Genomic DNA, 20,334 nt, shown 5'->3' on the forward strand with positions numbered 1-20,334 from the left:
CTATCTCTTATGGATATTCCACAATAACATTTTTTTTTGTAATTTTTACGACAAATAATGGCTAATTTTCGAAGCGATTTTAACCAATGCAGTATTTATCGTTATCCAATTAAATACCTTATTTACATTGTTTATTTAATATAGATCTATCTTGCCTTGTACAGTATCTGATTTAAACGAATATTTTCGAAGATATTGCAGAATTAAAAATTGCGGTACGTAGCGTTTGCGGCGGTACCGCCCGGGCGGGGCGACGGAAGGGTGCCATAAATAGCGCGTCGGAGGCCGCGGTTCTCCCTATAGCACTTTGAGTTTGGCAGCGATCGGACGCGTTTATTATCGGAGTTCTCTGGCTAGGAATTTTTAAACGGGAACGATAAAGTATATGTTTACTGCATCCAAATACGCAGTGCAATGGATTATAACTGGCTCAGTAATCATTCGTTGAATGGTGAAGAGCCCAAACTCAACAGTTTTTTCCTAACAAGCAATGCTTTATTAACCACGATATTTTATGATCCATTTTTTTGTAAACTAACACAAGTGGCTTCACAAAAATACTATATCTCATTAACTAATAGTTATAATCTAACTAATAGAAATTGTATGTATATATGGTAGTAGTAGTATTATCTATGGAGCACCCACAGTAAAGCGTGGACGGGTCCTATAGTATTGAGTATAAAATTAATATAGGAAGAGATATTGACGAAAGCAATTAAGAACTCAATGTATTAATAATGAACGCAGCTGTCTTAGCAATAGCAAAGAAATGCTATGAGCCTCACGGTTTCAGAAAAATCAGTAACACAAGTAGAGTAATAGAAAAGCTTGTGAATGAAAAAAGGCGTACAAGACGACTAATAGAAATCATATACTTGTATACTTGTATGGCAGTAGTAGTATTATCTATATATTATATCCACAGTAAAGCGTGGATGGGTCCTCTAGTTTTGAGTATAAAAAAATATAGGAAGAGATATTGACGAAATCATAAGAAAACTCAATGATATAATAACTAAGGCAGCTGTCTTAGCAACACCAAACAAAAGCTATAGGCCTCACGGTTTCAGAAAAATCAGTAATAGAGAAATAGAGAAGCCAGTGAACATTAAAACAACCTTTTGTTTCAGTAAACAGAATTCGTCAAAACAACCTTGAGTTGGAACAATTGAAATTCACTATCCCTACAACAAAGAATGCTAAACAAACAAACATCAAAACAACCTTGAGTTTGAATACCGCAAAAACATTATCTTAAAACAAGAAAAAACGTTAACTTCGGGTGCACCAAAGGTAACATACCCTTCACAGGTGCATTTCTTTTAGTAACTACATATGTGTTTTGGAAGCTATATGCTATAGTAATCCGTTATAAACAATTTTTCGGAGATTATATCGGAGATTACCTTAAGCAGTAAGCCATGTCAAATTTCGTGAAGATACATACAAACCCTTGATTCCGATCGTTCGGTTTGTATGGCAGCTACATATATGTTATAGTGGGCCTATCTGAACAATTTCTTCCGATATTACATTATTTCTCTGAACAATAACTCATACCAAATTTCGTAAAGATATAACGTCAAATGAAGAAATTTCCCATGCAAGCATTTGATTCCGATCATTCAGTTTGTGTGGCAGCTAAATGCTATAGTTAACCGATCTGAATAATTTCTTCGGCGCTTATATTGTTACCTTAGAAAATAATCTATACCAAATTTCCTGAATATATCTTGTCAAATGTAAAAGTTGACCATACCAGCACTAGATTCTGATCATTCAGTTTGTATAGGGGCTATATACTACAGTAAGCCGATCTGAACAATTCCTTCGTATATTACAAGTCGCGTCGTATAGTCATATGGTAATGTTTTTCTTCAACATTCATCGAATGTTATTCTAAAATCGACAGCTAAAACCCAGCCACACACGTCCGAAAACAACATTCATCGAATATTATTGTATACTATTGTGGGAAATTAAACACCACAATTTTATAGAATTACAGATTATTTATTAAGATAACTCAAAAGACTTCTTCACTTGTTGGCGTCTGTACAAGAAGTGACGCTTCTTAAAACTAAAAGCTTAGAATTCAGTTGAAACTGTAAATTTCCAATAAGAATATAAAGAGAATGAAATAATAGAATAACTGACAAACAGTGCTGCCAGATGTGATACGTCTTGTCTGTGTGCCCACAGTACTCCCCCTCAAATAAAGTCCTGCTGGACTTCTTTAAGGTTGCGTTCCTTTACTAGATCCTAGTCCGGGTGCTTGGTGCAGTTAGGCTGGTTGATGTATGTAGCGAATTCATTTGCTTGGTGAAAGTACGGCTCTGCGGCGTACTGTTGTCACTGGCCAATTGGTATGGTTAAGTAGTTGTTGCGAATTTATTTGCTCGGTGAGAGTACGGCTGTGCGGCGTACTGTTGTCACTGGCCAATTTGTATGGTTAAGTAGTTGTTGTGCAGTTCTCGGTTAGGGCTATGACGGTTGCATAGGAGCCTACACGTGCGAGACTGGGTTAGGGTCTACAAGTGACCGATTGGATATTTGTGCAGTTCTCGGTTAGGGCTACGACGGTTGCATAGGAGCCTAAACGTGCGAGACTGAGTTAAGCGCCTTATCTCCGTAGGTTCCGACTTTGCTACCGTTTACAGCTTGCAGTCGAAAAGAAGTTACTATTTTGAGTTTACGAGAAAGCGGAGTTGCCGAAATCCGTGCCATTGTCGACGAGGAAATTCGTACTCGATGTGAGGTCGTAAATGAATAGTTGGCGATGGGTTACCATTGTTGGTAGTGCGAAATGTAGGGTGTTGAAGCGTAACGTGGTGGCCGGTTGGCAACCTGCGCGGGGGCTGATTGTGGCGTTGTGCACTTGATAGTGTGGCATGTTGCGTGGAGGCGGCGACTGATGCAAAGTGCGTTGAGCCGAATTCACTGCAGATGAAACGATACATTGTGGACTCTAAATGATGTCGATCATATGTACCGTTGACATGTGCTGCAGTGTTTGTAGCGTCATTTGTGGTTGTGCGTGTTGCATGATGACGGCTTGTAGTGCCTGCGACAATTGATATGTGGTCGGAGGTTGTGATATTGGTTGATGATGAGGTCAGAAGTTGGGTAGTTCGTAGATCAGGATATGGAGGAACTGTTGCTAGCAAGATAATGATGATGATTGCTGTTGGTAGATAAGCGGTACTGTACTTCTGTGCGCTGCTTCAGCGACAGGTCCTGCGATTGTAGTTGCATTTGTACGTGCGGATTTTGCTGTTGTTGTTGTTGATGGTTGTGGCCATGTTGTTGCGCTGAACCAGCCAAATTCGGCTGATACAAATCGCTGGCGCTAGTGGCACCATCGCCGGCGGCTGGCGCCTCGATGATGGCTGGCGAGAGGCCCATAAGATCGGTGCTGGATGGCCATTGGATATCTTGTCCGCTGCCGAGGCCGTAGGCGTACAGGTGGCGTATTGCGTTGGTGGTTTGCGCCAGTTGCAGTTGCGCGGCCTCGTAGGCGCAACTGGGCGGCAAGGTGATGTAGTGTTGTTACACTGTAGTTGTACCAATTATGGTGTGCTGTTCAATTGTAGGGGTCACCAATTATGTGGGAAATTAAACACCACAATTTTATAAAATTACAGATTATTTATTAAGATAACTCAAAAGACTTCTTCACTTGTTGGCGTCTGTACAAGAAGTGACGCTTCTTAAAACTAAAAGCTTAGAATTCAGTTGAAACTGTAAATTTCCAAGAAGAATATAAAAAGAATGAAATAATAGAATAACTGACAAACAGTGCTGCCAGATGTGATACGTCTTGTCTGTGTGCCCACACTATGTTCAGACCGACAATGAAAATATGTTTTCGTAGGAAAACTGGGCCCGAATCGCGGCACACGTTAACGAGCGAAATTTATGATTTTTTTTTGTTTTCGGATCGTTGTACTCGCTATCGAATAGGCACTTTCGAAATTTGAAATTTTCTCATACGATAACGAGTTCTCATTTGTACGAAAGAATCGAAATTTCATTCGTTAGCTATTTGAGAAACGTTATAGCACAAATTAAATAAAAAAATTTGAATATATCAGCTAAAAATAATCCGAGGGGCAAAATGTAACTTATTTTTCATTTATTTAATTTATTTAACATCTATATATATAAAATTAAATGGCAAAACTTCCTGTTCGCATACTCCTCCTAGACCGCTTGCCCGATTTCAATGAAATTTTCAGGGGCAATTGGGGTCTGTTTGGAGGGTGTACATAAGAAATTTAATGTGTGCATCATTGCACGTTTTGCAAAAAAAAAAAAAACAAAAAAAAAAATGATACATCCCGCCTATACAAATTCTCATGAAATAATGTTTTGCCGCAAGATTGGCAGTCCTGGCAAATGCCTTTTACTAGAGAACGTATTGACAATGAGACGAAGCCGCGAATTATAAAGGGGAATTTCTTAGTGCTTTGGAGAGGCTTGGTATGACACCGCATCATTTGCGTCTCAAAGCTGGATCTGTCGTTATTATGTTTCGCAATATGATTGTGATGCACCTATAATTTTTGTGTGTAAATGCTATAATTTTCACACGGCCAGATATACGTGGCGTGCTCACGAGTTGGAAAACCATCTTTTCTGTACACCGGAACAGAAACAAAAAATTGTTGTTTATCAAGCTGCGTTACATTGAAAAACAAATGTAGAAAAATCTCAAATAAATGATAATCGACACAATATGAATTTTTGTCTTTTCAATTCAAAAGACATAATTTCGCGCAGGACAACGTCTGCGGGGTCGGCTAGTGTGATATAATTATAACTAATAATTTAAGCACCAATGTAAACAAAATAAATATGCGTAAAAAAAATTTTATGAGTGACTTTATGCTACAGCATCAGGACTTGCCAAAAAATATTTTGCCCAGTTGTGGGCAAGGCAAAGTTGCAGCAAATAAGCTATGGGAGGCATTGACTTTAAAACTAAAGGCTGCCGGTACACCGATGAAAGATGCTAAATCTTGGCGAAAAGTAAGATAAATAAAATAATAGATGATTAAAATAATAATAAAATACAAAAATAGGTATTTGCTGATCAGAAGCACAACATAAAAAAGAAAATTTCTTTCAACAAAGCGTCGAAACAAAGGACTGGTGGTGGTCCGTACGAGAAAAAAGCTATTAACTGCAGCAGAAGAGCAACTCCTCCAAGCTACGGGGATAGATGTTGCTGTAGAAGGGTTGACCGTAGTAAAATCTTTTGGAAATGTAGAGCCCGAAGAAGGATTAAATGAGTTGGTAGAAATTATTATAGAAAGCTAGGAAGAAGAAGATCCGACACCATCCACCAGTCGCAGTGCGACAAAATCATGTAAAGCGAAGCCCACTGTCGAAAGTGAAAAGCTTTCTCTTTTAAAATGCAATTTACGCGCATATGAAGTATCGCAAGCGCAAATAAATAAAAATATTGAGAAACTACTTGCTCTAAAGGAGAGATCTCTCCAAATAAAAGAAGAGGTACGTACTGCAGATATGAAAATAAAAGCTGTGGAGCTGCAGATTAAAACTCATGAGCTTGATATTTTAAAGAGAAAAATTCATAAATAAATACCAATATGTATATAAGATATGTTAATTCCAAGTTCACTTTATTGAAAATATATTTGTTAAAATTAAATATGAATTCAAATGTTGTTGGAACGTTTAATTCAATTATTATCTAAAGACAACATAATATGATCTCTAATTTTATGACCAATTTTAGTTAATTGAGTCTCACTTTCGGTATCTATTTCTGTATCATTGATTTCATTTACAAAATATCTGCAATATGTTGATTTTTTTTGTAGGCAGATGTTATGCAATGCTGCACATATATTGCCGAACTTTGCCATCTTTTCAGGACTATACCGACTTCTGTTGTCATTACTGCGAATTTTCTACCAGCCCTTCCAAATACCAATGGCTCGTTTAACAACTGCATGGATTTCATTAAACCGTGCTTGGCACGAGCCAACTTCGGGGTTTCTAAATGGTGTCAAACACCATGGTTCCAAAGGATATCCAGAATCTCCTGTTAATTGAGAAAATTCGTAGATATGTCTGTAAATATATTTTGCAGCTGTATAAGTGCATATATTACCCAAAATCCAGACATTTCTCATATTGTTTTGATTATATGCTTCCTCCAAAAATTTCCTCTGCGCAGAATGCTTCCATACAAAGAAATCGTGAGCGGCTCCACCATATTTTGAATCCATAGCTAAAATTCGATGTTCGTAATCACAAATCTGCAAATATCTATATGTAATGTACATGCATACATATTCGTAAGTATGTGGTCTACAAATCCAAATATATACATAAATGCATATGCTGTGTATTTATGAGTACATCCATGTGTATATGCGACTTACTATCATTGAATTAAGATTTTTCTGTTGAAAAACATACAGTGTGATCCATTTATAATGGACTCGCTTAAGATGGAAACTCTGTTATTATGTACCTCTTTGTCAAGTCCCAGTTCAAACATATGTAAAAAACTCGGTTAAAATAGACTCGGTTATAATGGACTCCGGTTATAATAGACAATAAAATCGGATTTTGTCCATTATAACCGAAGCTTTCAAAATCAAATTTTAAAACAAAGTTGGCAATCAGTTAGCAATAAGCAAAATTTTGTACTTCCCCGAATTCGATCAAGAGACACAATCAGTCTCTGCAGCAGAAAATGTTCCGTTTTTCTTGGAAATAAGTCAAAGAAGGCAAACAACTTCTGCGGTGGGCTGAAAGCTATAATCGAAATTGAAGGAGGAACTTCCCAAGCTGACATTTGTTTGAACAAAAACCTAAAAAAACAGACTGTTTCGAACATATAGATTAATCGGGAAAAAATTAAAAATGATTGGAAAGTCAAGAACGACAAGAAAAAAAAATAAGATTTGCGACACATCCTCAAGTTGATGAATTACTGTTTAAATGGTTTCAGCAGAAAAGGGCCAATAATTTTCCAGTAAGTGGTCCAGTGCTAATGATGAAAGTCAATGAATTCGGAGAAGCTGTCGGTGCTAATTTTAAATGCAGTTCTGGATGGCTAGACAGATTTAAAAAGAGGCATAATATTTGCTTCGGCAAAATTTGTGGTGAATCGGCTTCTGTGGACCAAAGTGTTACAAATGACTGGCTATTACAAACCTGGCCTACAATAAGTAACAATTATTCCATGGACAACATTTTTAACGTGGACGAAACGGGAATTTTCTATAAGATGCTACCTGAGAAAACACATAAGATCAAAGGTGAAATATACAGTGGTGGAAAAATGTCTAAAGAAGAATAACTGCCTTGATTTGTGCTAATGCATCGGGCACGGTAAAACGGAAATTATTGGTTATTGGTAAGTTTTAAATACAATTTAATATAATCCGCTGTTTCTGAACAATGCCTGCTTTCAGGAAAATATAACAACCCCAGATGCTTTAAAAACGTTAAAACGTTGCTGGTAGATTATTGTGCAAACAACAAATCCTGGATGACTCCTCAGACCTTTACTGACTATTTAAAGAAATGGGATTGTGAACTTATAAAAGCCAAGACTAAAATTTTGCTATTAGTAGATAATTGCCCTGCTCATCCTCAAGTTCATCTTCACAACATTAAACCACATTTTCTTCCGCCTAATACTACATCGGTTCTTCAGCCTATGGATCAAGACGTCATTAATAGCTTGAAACAATCTTATAAAAAGCAGCTTCTGATGAAAATTATGGACCTTCCTGAAGAAGCAAACCTGACAAAAGCTGTGAGTCTTTGAGATGCTGTCAATGTGTTAAATGTTGCATGGGAAAGTGCCTCTAAGGAAACCATAAGAAACTGTTTTCGACATGCTGGTCTGGTAAAAGACATTCCTGATGGATTAGATTTCGCCCCGGAGGACGATGAACCTTTAAGCAAAATTATCGAAATTAATAACGTAGTGGTTTTAAGCAAGTTTGATGAATATTCAAGGATTGACGAGAATATTATAGCCACAGAAGAACACTCAGACAATGACTTAATTCAAGACTTTCTGCATGAGCTGCTTGAAGAAGACTCCGGTGATGAAGATTTAGCACAGCCCGAAACTATAATAAAAATAGAAGACGCTACGAATTATTCTAGGAAACTGAAGCTATATTTTCAACAAAAAGAGATTAGTTCAGATGCAATCAATTTGCTCAACAAACTCGAAATCAAACTATAAAAAGATTTTGCCAATAAGGCATTCACCCAAAAGAAAATCACTGACTTTTTTCAAAAGACTTAATTAAACATATTATTTTCTTAATTTTATATTTTTATTCATAAACTTTATTGCTTTAACAAAAAAACACATTGAATTTACTTTTTGAGTTAAAAATTTTATATTCTGATTAGATGGACACTCGGTTATAATGGACAATTTGACAAGGTCCCGTGGAGTCCATTATAACCGGATTACACTGTATGTTCATTCATAGTTGGTTTTTGAAGGCCAAAATGCGTACCATCAATACATCCGATAACTAAACATTTGCATATTTATTTTTAGCATCTTTATTTAGTCGGCAAACATACCTCCTGGAACTTTATATTTCTCAACAAAGTATTCTGTGCACTTCGATAAACGGTTTGGCGAAAACTTAATGAAATGTGGACAAAGTTTTGTTTCCATTTCATTAACTTCGTCCCCTACAATTTTACATACTGTGCTTTGACACATTCCAATTAAAAAGTCGTTTCCAACTGAATGTTCATAGCCTCCACTCGCCAAAAGGGACAAAGTAGCCGCTAATTGAAGAATTGGTGGTACTGCGGTTGATAAATGCCCGTTAAATTCTCTTTCCGATAGGATGAATTTAAATGCGTCTTTGGTCAGTCTTAACCGCTTCCTGAATCTGTAAATGATTTAAAATAATAAGATCTATACCAAGTTAATCGGTGTAATTAAAAATGTGCTTACGCTGCTTCAGGTAAAGCCATAGGATTACTTTTGTCACGAATCCTGGACCTTATGGCCATTTGGTGATGTTCTTCATCTGAATCAGATGAACGCGAATAAAAAAACACGTTAGGGTTCATTTCTTTTGCCTGCAAAAACTAAATTTAGTAAATTTATATACAAACGTATAATAAATTTGAATATTTACGTTCAATTCCAATTCAAATACTTCTTTCTTTTGTTTTGTTTCGTTATTCGAAAATGTCATTTAGAGCTGTTTATGCGACATCCGATCGTGCGATATTTCATCCTCGTAACACTCATCCCACAACGCAACTTTCATCCTCGCAACACTCATCCCACAACGCAACATTCATCCCGCAACACGACATTCATCATACACAACATACAGCATCACACCACGCAACCCCACGCACCGAACACCACCATACCACAACATACATCGTTCTCACAACCCAACTGAGTAAAAAAGGATTGGCCAGATCGGGGCGGCACCCAGTCGATTTTTACGCCCGAAGACTTAGCACGCGTCTCGCCAGCTCTTGTTTCCTTTTCGTCGAAATTGTGCCCAAACTCTGAAGAAATTCAGTTCGGTCGTGTGTGGTTGTGCACTGGCAGCAATAGCAGTGAAGAATAAATAATACAAATAAAACATATATCTATTGTTGAAGTTACCTGAAAATTACAATACGTAGTTAATACGAAAATAAAACATTGTGAATACGAAAGTGTCAACCTGGTGAAGTTTCCCCCGAAACGAAAAATATACGTGAATTGAATTGTTACATTTTTATCTTTAAATTATAAATTTTTGCAATTAAGCGCAAACAAAAGGGGATCTATAATCCAAGGCACACGTAAGTATACCCTGTACAACTAAGTGCAAAGAACAAATGGTCCTTCGAGCCTTTCCGAAAGGCACCTAAGTTAAACACCACAAACAAAAAATAGAAAATTAAAGATTAAAAGATAAAAAGAAAAAGTAAAAGTGCAAAAAAAAAAAATTTGCGGGCATACATATTTTTAAATACATAAACGGGCGCGTTATAACATAAAACAAAGGTCAATAACCTCAATTATACAAAATACATAAACGGGCGCGATATAAGTAATACAAATAACTAACTAAAGAAAGTAAAAACTAAAGTGCGAAATTGTGACATATTGGCTACAAATGTAAGAATAAAAATACTAAAAAGTTCTGTGAAAAGAAAACGAAGTACACATGTACATATACATACATATAAAATACATAGCACATATATAACTAGAGTGCAGTGCAGTGAAAAAAAAAACAACGAAAATTTCGTACATACATACATATGTACGTGCAAAAACCCAAAAACATTTGGCGAAGCAGACAAGGATTTCAAGCAACGTGGGAAGAGAGGAGAATACAAACTCAACACAAAATACATCAGAGAAGAAATAAAAACCAAAAAGAGGAAAACGACTAAGGAGAACACAAGTATTGCCCAAAAACCCTTGACGGAAGAATTATGTATGCGCATATGTATGCTTGATATACAGTTGAAGCTGTAAGACGGCATACAGCTATTTAGAAATAACCCAACTGTTCTATACGAAAAATCGGTTAGACAGTTCGGTATATACATATGTATGTATAGGTACCGAAATAATTGAAAAAATTGCGGTACCTGCCTATTGCTTATTTTGTGTTTGCAAACACACTGTAATTTTCCAAAATAAAAAAAAAACAAAAATTTTGCTTTCAACGTCAAGTATTATTACTTGCATGTTCTGGTGATACCCCTTGGGCTAAAAAAGCAACAAGCAGGATCGCCTATAATAAATAAGCAAAGGCGAGCAAAAAAGAACATGCAAATACATACATATGTACAACAAGTAAGGAAGGGCTAAGTTCGGGTGTCACCGAACATTTTATACTCTCGCATGGTAAAGTGATAATCGAGATTTCATTATTCGTCATTTAAATATTTTTCAAATACCGTATTTTTGTAAAGTTTTATTCCGCTATCATCATTGGTTCCTAATGTTTATATACCGTATTATACAGAGAAGCTACCCAGATGGAATTCAAAATATTTGACATATTGAAGGCGTGGTTGGTGGAACCGGATTTCACCCATATTTCGGGTACATGTCATCAGGGTGTTATGAAAACATTATACACCGAATTTCATTAAAATCGGTCTATAGTTCTGAGATATGGTTCTTGGTCCATATGGCGGCGCCACGCCCATTTTCACTATGTTGCAAAAGCCTGACGCAGCTTCCTTTCCTGCCACTTCTTCCGTAAAATTTAGTGTTTCTTGATGCTTTTTGCGAGTCGGTTAACGTGCACTTTTAGTGATTTCAACATAACGTGGGAAGAGAGGAGAATACAAACTCAACACAAAATACATCAGAGAAGAAATAAAAACCAAAAAGAGGAAAACGACTAAGGAGAACACAAAGTATTGCCCAAAAACCCTTGACGGAAGAAAAAGTGAGTCCATTCCAATTTGATTTTTTATAAAATTATGTATGCGCATATGTATGCTTGATATACAGTTGAAGCTGTAAGACGGCATACAGCTATTTAGAAATAACCCAACTGTTCTATACGAAAAATCGGTTAGACAGTTCGGTATATACATATGTATGTATAGGTACCGAAATAAATGAAAAAATTGCGGTACCTGCCTATCGCTTATTTTGTGTTTGCAAACACACTGTAATTTTCCAAAATCAAAAAAAAAAAAAATTTTGCTTTCAAAGTCAAGTATTATTACTTGCATGTTCTGGTGATACCCCTTGGGCTAAAAAAGCAACAAGCAGGATCGCCTATAATAAATAAGCAAAGGCGAGCAAAAAAGAACATGCAAATACATACATATGTACAAAAATAAGTAAAGGTACTCGATCGTGTAAGAGATACATACATACATATGGGCATATACATACATACAAAAATTTATGGGCAATCGAACTTTCCGCGCCAAATTTTATATGCCGTAATTAAAATACATATATTCATGGACATATGGTACATACATAAATCAACTGTAAAAATTTTTTGAAAAACTGTTGTTACATAACTACCTGCCTTCAAGCTTACTTCGTGTCTCCAAACACACTACAAAAAAAAAAAACTAAAATTTTTTCAAAGTCAAGTATTCTTACTTGCAAGTTCTGGTGATACCCCTTGTGCTAACAAAGCAACAAGCAGGATCGCTTTAAAAATAAGCAAAGGCAGAAGAAAAAAAAAAAATATAACAACAACATAACAGTGGATATTTGTGTATGTACATATGTATACATATGTATATCGCGATCTAACTACATATTTCTCGGTTATCTCTCTTACGTTTTCTCTCGGCCTTAATATATACCAACATACCAATATAAAGGCTACAAATACATACGTACGTACATACAAGTAATAATATATAGAATATATTTATTACGAAGGTCAACGAACTTAAACAAAAAAAAAAAAGGGGAAAGGCGTAAAAACGGAACATAGAAAAATCGTCAAATTATATGTACATGGAGGATATCCATATTCAAACATTGGAAAATAAAAAATAAAAAAAAAGGAAAAAACACACATATTTACGTATGCGCATTCTTACATATATACCTGCTTATAGTATATACATACATACGTGCATACATCGTATAATTGTCGAAATTTCTTTTTCACGCTCCTTTGGACTAACGTATGCAGATTAACGAAACATTTGCATACATACTTGCTTACTTGAATATTAACATATTCACAAACATATAAAAATTTTTATACTTATTCAGTATTATTATTCCATTTCCCTATATTGCACATTCGTATTATATAAATACATATGAATGTACATATGTATGTGACAAGGGTACGAAACTACAAGGAAAACGAAAGCACAAACAAACATTAAGCATAACTATATGCATATAAATATATACATACATACGTTTATTTTTGCGTCATTATTAATTTCTTTCCTTTTGCGTTCTTATCTCCAAAGATAGACGTACTAAGGAATAATATACAAATTAATCGCGAGTATATCGCAGATACTTTTAACCAATACACGGTAACAAAAAAAAAAATAAAATAAAATAATTATATACAAATATTTTTTGATTTTACTATTTATGCGGTGAATACGTGTTCGAAAATTTATATAATTCAATTAATTAATAATAAAAGATTCAATTCTATTATTCTTCTCATTTTTAATTACACATTTGCTCCTATTATCAATTTTTTAATTGTATTTTAAAGCAAAACAATTTTAAGCTCAAAGCTTACACTTTAATTCTATAAATGCAATCTGATAAATCGAAAGAGGTTAAACCAAGAACACCTCAATTATTAGAAATTCCGAAAATGGCTGATGATGACAAGTCACAAAGCACACCTGCAGAAGCTACACGCTCAAAGCAGGGTGCCAAACAAAAAAGAACCAAAGATAATTTAGTGTCAAGGTTCATAACTGAAAGTGACAGTTTTGTTAGATACTGCACAAGATTCACTGCTTCCCCAATTAATGATAACACAGAATCGGTTCTAAATTTAAAAATTCAAAGCATAGATAGCATATGGGCACGCCTTCTGGCAGCATACGATACAGTGCTAGATACTGACGATGCTGAACTCCCAGAAAACATAAAAGCTTCGGCGTCAGCTAAATATGAAAACTGCCTCGAACAATATGAAATTACGAAGGCAATGATATTGGACCAAATAAATTTATTAAGGCCATGCAGAGCTACTACTCCTCCTCCGGGAGTAGGTACGACTCAAAAAGAAGAAATAGATACAGGTATATTCTTGAAAGTGCCAGCTTGTGATACTGAAGTTTTTCACGGAGGTTATGAGCAGTGGCCGTCCTTCCGGGACATGTTTACTGCCGTATACATTAACCATCCCAAACTTTCACGAGCTCAAAAGTTGTACCATCTCAGGTACAAAACAAAAGGGGAAGCTGGCAGTATCGTCAAGCGTTTCGCTTTAAATGACGAAAACTTTAATCTGGCTTGGGAAGCACTGGTCGAAAGATACGAAAATGAAAGAGTATTGGTAGACAACCAAATAACAATCTTAATGAATTTACCAAAAATTCAACAAGAAACCAGCCAAGAGTTTCAAAAACTATACTCGACAGTGACTAATTGTTTATCTGTGTTAGAAACACAAAAGATTTCCACAGAATCGTGGGACCCTATCCTAGTAAACATTTGTGCAGCAACACTGCCTGATGCTGCTTTGCTACGATGGGAGCAATCACTAGTGGCAAGAAAGAAATCGCCAAAATGGCATCAAATGAAAGACTTCTTAACAACTCAGTACGAAATAGCTGAACGAGTTGACAAAAAAACAGTCAAACAAAAAAATAATCAAAATGAGTCGAATAAAAACTTTTTTAAACCCCAAGCCAGCAATAATACACAATATAATAGGCACGCTAATAGAAGCCAAACATTTGTGACAAACCAAACCAACAAATGGCAACCATTATGTGAAATATGTAAAGGAGGTCACAATATAAGATCTTGCGAGAAATTTAAAAAATTATCCGTTTCTGACAGAAACAATCTTGTCAGACAGCATAAACTTTGCATCAACTGTCTGTCGAATGCTCATACGACAAAAGACTGTGAAAGCAAATTTAGTTGTGTGTACTGTCAACGAAGACATCACTCATTGCTTCATATTACAAATTTTCAAAATATGAAGAAAAATCAATTTCATAAAACCACCGGGTTAGTCACTACAACCAAAAGTGATAATCCCGAAATCTTAAACCCCGAAAAAAGGGAAGAACAACCATGTTGCTCTAAAGCAGCAAAAATTCAAGCTCTTCATTCAGAGAATGAAAGCAAAATTCTTTTACCCACTGCGGTCATCGCTATTGAACATAGAGGAGAATTATTCAAATTAAGAGCATTAATAGATCAAGGTTCTCAAAGATCCTTTATATCATCTAAAGCTCAAAATCGGCTAAAATTGCCTGTCAAAAATTCAAATTTCCAAATTTCAGGAATGGGCGGAAGAATTATCCAAAATTCGAACAAAATATGCCCAATTACCATAGTGTCTCCAAATGCGGATATTAGAATAGATGCGCAAGCCATCGTTCTACCGCAACTTACAAATTTGCTTCCAAGCTGTGAAGTAAATAAAAAGCAATGGGAAAAATGCTCATATCTCAAATTAGCAGACCCCAACTGCCATACCCCATCACAAATCGATGTGTTATTAGGTAGTGACTTAATACCTCAAATAATTCTTGAAGGTATAGAAAAAATATCCAATAAATTGTTAGCCCAAAATACAATCTTTGGGTGGATATTAAGTGGCCAAGTCACAGAAAAAATTAATTCTTTTACAACTGAAGTTGAAAATATTTCAAACGAATATTTGAATAATGAACTCAAAAAATTCTGGGAAGTAGAAGAATTACCTCAGACTACTCAACTTTCAGAAGAAGATCAGGCATGCGAAGCCTATTACAAGTCCACAACAACAAGAAACGAACATGGTCGTTATGTTGTGCGACTACCATTCAAACCAACTTTTCCTGAAACCATAGCTCTAGGCCACTCTAGAATATCAGCAGTCCAGCAATTTCTAAGCCTGGAAAAAAGCCTGATGAAAAAAAGTGAGCTTAAATCAGCATATGATAATGTGATGGACGAATATCTTGACCTCAATCATATGGAAGAAGCTGTACCATATGAAAAAGTATCTAAAGGTAGATATTTATCTTTTTATCTGCCACATCATGGGGTAATAAGACCTGATAAAATTACAACAAAGGTACGAGTGGTTTTCAATGCCTCAAAGTGTACGAGCTCAGGCAAATCACTCAATGATGTACTATACACAGGGCCAACATTACAACCTGATCTCATGTTGCTAATTCTAAATTGGCGCATGTTTAAATACGTTTTCAATGGGGATGTAGAAAAAATGTACAGACAAATTCTAGTACATGAAGATGACCAAGATTTCCAGCGTATAGTCTTCCGCAAATCAAGTAATAGTCCAATCAGCGACTATAAACTTAAAACTGTCACCTTTGGCATCAATTGCGCACCCTATTTGGCGATCAGGACTCTGCATGAAGTGGCAAAAACAAATGCAACAAATTTGCCTTTAGCATCTTCTGTGTTGCAAACACAAACATACGTGGACGACATTCTATCAGGCAGCCACAGTATCGCATTAGCATGCGAATCACTATCGCAAGTGATCAAAGCATTAAATTCAGCAGGTTTCCCTCTAAAGAAAATTACTTCAAATCACCCGGATATAATAAAAGACATTAAAAAAGAAGACTTATTAGATACAGACTTCCTTAAATTTGAAAAGGCTAGTACAACTAAAACTCTAGGAATTCAATGGAATGCGATAACAGATCAATTCTCATATACAATTGAGTCAATATCTGCAATGTCCGCCATTACAAAACGCCAAATACTTTCCTCGGTGGCAAAACTTTTCGACCCCGCAGGATGGCTTTCGCCAATAATGATTCAAGCAAAAATCCTCATTCAAGAATTGTGGCAAGATGGCACTGAATGGGATGAACAGGTAAAACCTTTACGTTTAGCGAAATGGGTTCAATTTGCTAACAATTTACATACTATATCTGAAATTCGAATCCCTCGATGGGTAAATTTCACTCCTAACATTAACGCAGAATTACACGGTTTCTGTGATGCATCTGAAAAGGCATATTGCGCAACAGTGTACGTACGCACTCAGTACGATAATAAAATATCTTCACACCTCCTGGTAGCCAAAGCCAAAGTTGCACCTTTGAAGACACTTAGTCTGCCACGGCTTGAACTGAATGGTGCTCTTCTGTTAGCAAAATTAATTTCAATAGTTCAAACCCATCTGAAATTAACCGATCATAAAACATATCTTTGGTCCGACTCAGAAATAGTTTTAGCATGGTTAGAAAAACCACCCTATTGCTGGAAGACCTATGTATCTAACCGAATATCCCAAATTCTAGACTTAGTTGGCCCAGCAAAATGGCAACATGTTGCAAGTGCAGATAACCCAGCGGATCTTGGGACAAGAGGTTGCAAGCCACTGCACCTCACCAGCACTACACTCTGGTGGAATGGTCCAACATGGCTAACAGAATCACAAGAATTCTGGCCAAAGTCTCCCGCTCGTAATATAATACCGCCGGAAAGTCGGAAAATTGAAAATTTTCATATCACTCCAGAAGAGGATGATATTCTCCACCGATTTTCGTCATTTGCTAGAGCACTAAGAGTAGTCGCTTACATGCACAAATTCATTCAAAGACTTAAACTAAAAATGAAAGGAGCACCAAATAATCCTTGCGTACAACTAACGCATTCCGACTTGCAACATGCCAAGGTCAGTCTAATATTATATACACAAACTCGCTATTTCAGCAAAGAGAAATCAAAGTTGCTCGAAAAGCGACCTCTCGAAAAGGGAAGCTCACTTCTCGTCTTAAATCCATTCTTGGATTCTAAGGGATTAATAAGGGCAAATGGAAGATTGGCGAACTCCAGCCTTAGTTATAACGAACGACATCCCATCATTATTCCTGAGAAATCCCGGTTTACTCATTTATTCTTAATATACCTTCACCAGCTTACACTACATGGTGAGCATCGCTTGATGCAGCAAATGGTCCGACAAGAATTTTATATACCGCGACTAAAGCCACAACTTAAAAAGACGATTTTTATGTGTAAACAATGTACCTTGTACAAACATAAAATGCGCACGCAGATCATGGCAGCTTTACCACCTGAACGCTGCAATTATGCTCTACCTTTTACTATTACTGGGGTTGATTTTGCTGGACCTTTCCAGATAAAGGCCTCAATGTTAAGATCATCTACATTTAGAAAAGGGTATGTGGCTGTTTTTGTATGTTTTACGACAAAGGCAGTACACCTCGAGCTTTGTTCAGATCTGACAACTGCGGCTTTCCTCGCAGCATTCGCACGCTTTGTCGGACGACGCGGATTTCCCTCAAAGATTATGAGCGACAATGGGAAAATTTTATCGGAGCTCAAAGAGCCACCGAAAAGGAGTTCATAAACTTTATGAAAGAAGTTTCCCCTGAAATAGTTAAAAAATATGCACCTCAAGGGATCGATTGGCAGTTTATACCTCCATGTTCTCCACACATGGGTGGACTTTGGGAATCAGCAGTCAAAAGCTTTAAGTCCCATTTAAAGAAAACGGCTGGTAATCATAAATTTAATTATGAGGAGTTTACTACATTACTCACTCGTATCGAAGCCGTATTAAATTCAAGACCTATATCACCACTCTCGCAAGATCCCTCCGATTTCACAGCTCTTACACCTGGACACTTCCTCAGAGGAGCTCCTCTTCTCGCCATACCTGAGACAGAAGGAGACTCCCTCACTTTAATAAATCGATGGGAAAGAATCAAGATTCTCCATCATGAATTCAGCCACAGATGGAAGGAGGACTATCTTAAAGATCTCCATAAGAGATATCGATGGAAAACGATCCAGAAGGAACCCAGTACAGGCGAATGCGTCATCATACAGGACGAATGCCTTCCCCAACCGAATGGCGACTAGGTCGCATTGAAAAGGTACATCGGGGACGTGATGGTCATATAAGAGTAGTAGATGTGCGAACACAAACTGGTCTACTAACTCGACCATTAGTGAAATTGTGTTTTCTTCCAAATACCGAAGAACCGATTACCGAAAACAAGCGAACACAAACGCATACATAGAATCAAACAATAACTAATTAAAAATACACCGTTTTACAATCCGTACGTACAAACCAAACGCATAATGAACGCGGTTAATACTAAGCAATAAAATCCATATATATAATATATAATACATAAATATATATATCTATATATACACACATATATAATGAGTAGCATGTTTCATACTACTAGCCAAACCATATTTAATATACATATTCCTATTCCAATAGAAATGGACATAGAAGACAGCCAACTTACTCCCAAAACTGTGAGATCCGCCATTGCTGCACCTAGAGCATCAGCGCCACCCATCGCCGCACCAAGGACACGAAGAGTCTTGAGTCCGCCAAGGCAATCATCTGTTGCAACACCCAGGGATACGTTAGAAGATCCATTCGAAGAGACCTTGCCTCCACGATGCAGCTTATGCCATCGGCCCCACGTGCTGAAGAGGTGCACTATCTTCAAAAGCATGAAGCCAGCTCAGCGCCAACAGATCGCTCGCGCACACGGCCATTGCATGAATTGCTTGGGAGACTCCCACACCACATTCGAATGTCCAACCGACGGGTCATGCCAATACTGTCAACGCCCTCATCATACCCTGTTTCATCGATTCCCTCGTCGAGTCAATCCGCCAGCAATCCACACCAATAACAGACACAGACAACACGAGGATCCTGTCCTGCGCCGAAGAGGGCACCATTCCAGACGCACCAGGGGAGCGCACTCACGACCACCTGCACCAACCTACGGTCATCGTAATTCACAACGCAAACCAACGGGACTGAACGCCGTAGTGAGCACCCTGCAACGGTTGCAAAGACTTCTAGGCGATTAATCCGCCTAGGGGGGCCGGGATGTTTATGCGACATCCGATCGTGCGATATTTCATCCTCGCAACACTCATCCCACAACGCAACTTTCATCCTCGCAACACTCATCCCACAACGCAACATTCATCCCGCAACACGACATTCATCATACACAACATACAGCATCACACCACGCAACCCCACGCACCGAACACCACCATACCACAACATACATCGTTCTCACAACCCAACTGAGTAAAAAGGATTGGCCAGATCGGGGCGGCACCCAGTCGATTTTACGCCCGAAGACTTAGCACGCGTCTCGCCAGCTCTTGTTTCCCTTTTCGTCGAAATTGTGCCCAAACTCTGAAGAAATTCAGTTCGGTCGTGTGTGGTTGTGCACTGGCAGCAATAGCAGTGAAGAATAAATAATACAAATAAAACATATATCTATTGTTGAAGTTACCTGAAAATTACAATAAAACCTATGCATATATTGTACATACGTAGTTAATACGAAAATAAAACATTGTGAATACGAAAGTGTCAACCTGGTGAAGTTTCCCCCGAAACGAAAAATATACGTGAATTGAATTGTTACATTTTTATCTTTAAATTATAAATTTTTGCAATTAAGCGCAAACAAAAGGGGATCTATAATCCAAGGCACACGTAAGTATACCCTGTACAACTAAGTGCAAAGAACAAGAGCTACACTAGGGAAGTTATTTCATAAAATTTCTATTCTATTACGAAATTTCATTCGATACGATTACTTGCTCGCTCACGACTGCCGCGATTCGGG

The 20,334-nt window shown here is 37.1% G+C and overlaps 1 protein-coding gene across 1 annotated transcript in view; it reads left to right on the forward strand.

Moving 5' to 3' along the window:
• Nucleotides 1-19,775, forward strand: part of LOC120779698 — a 64,479-nt gene extending 44,704 nt beyond the window's left edge. Inside the window, exon 3 of the mRNA XM_040112064.1 lies at nt 18,945-19,775. Within this exon, the coding sequence (XP_039967998.1) occupies nt 18,945-19,555 (611 nt within the window). The 3' untranslated portion in view covers nt 19,556-19,775. The remainder of the gene's footprint in view (nt 1-18,944) is intronic.
• Nucleotides 19,776-20,334: the final 559 nt, after the last annotated feature.

Source organism: Bactrocera tryoni, unplaced genomic scaffold (genome assembly GCF_016617805.1).
Source record: "Bactrocera tryoni isolate S06 unplaced genomic scaffold, CSIRO_BtryS06_freeze2 scaffold_11, whole genome shotgun sequence".
Taxonomy (NCBI): Eukaryota; Metazoa; Arthropoda; class Insecta; order Diptera; family Tephritidae; genus Bactrocera; species Bactrocera tryoni.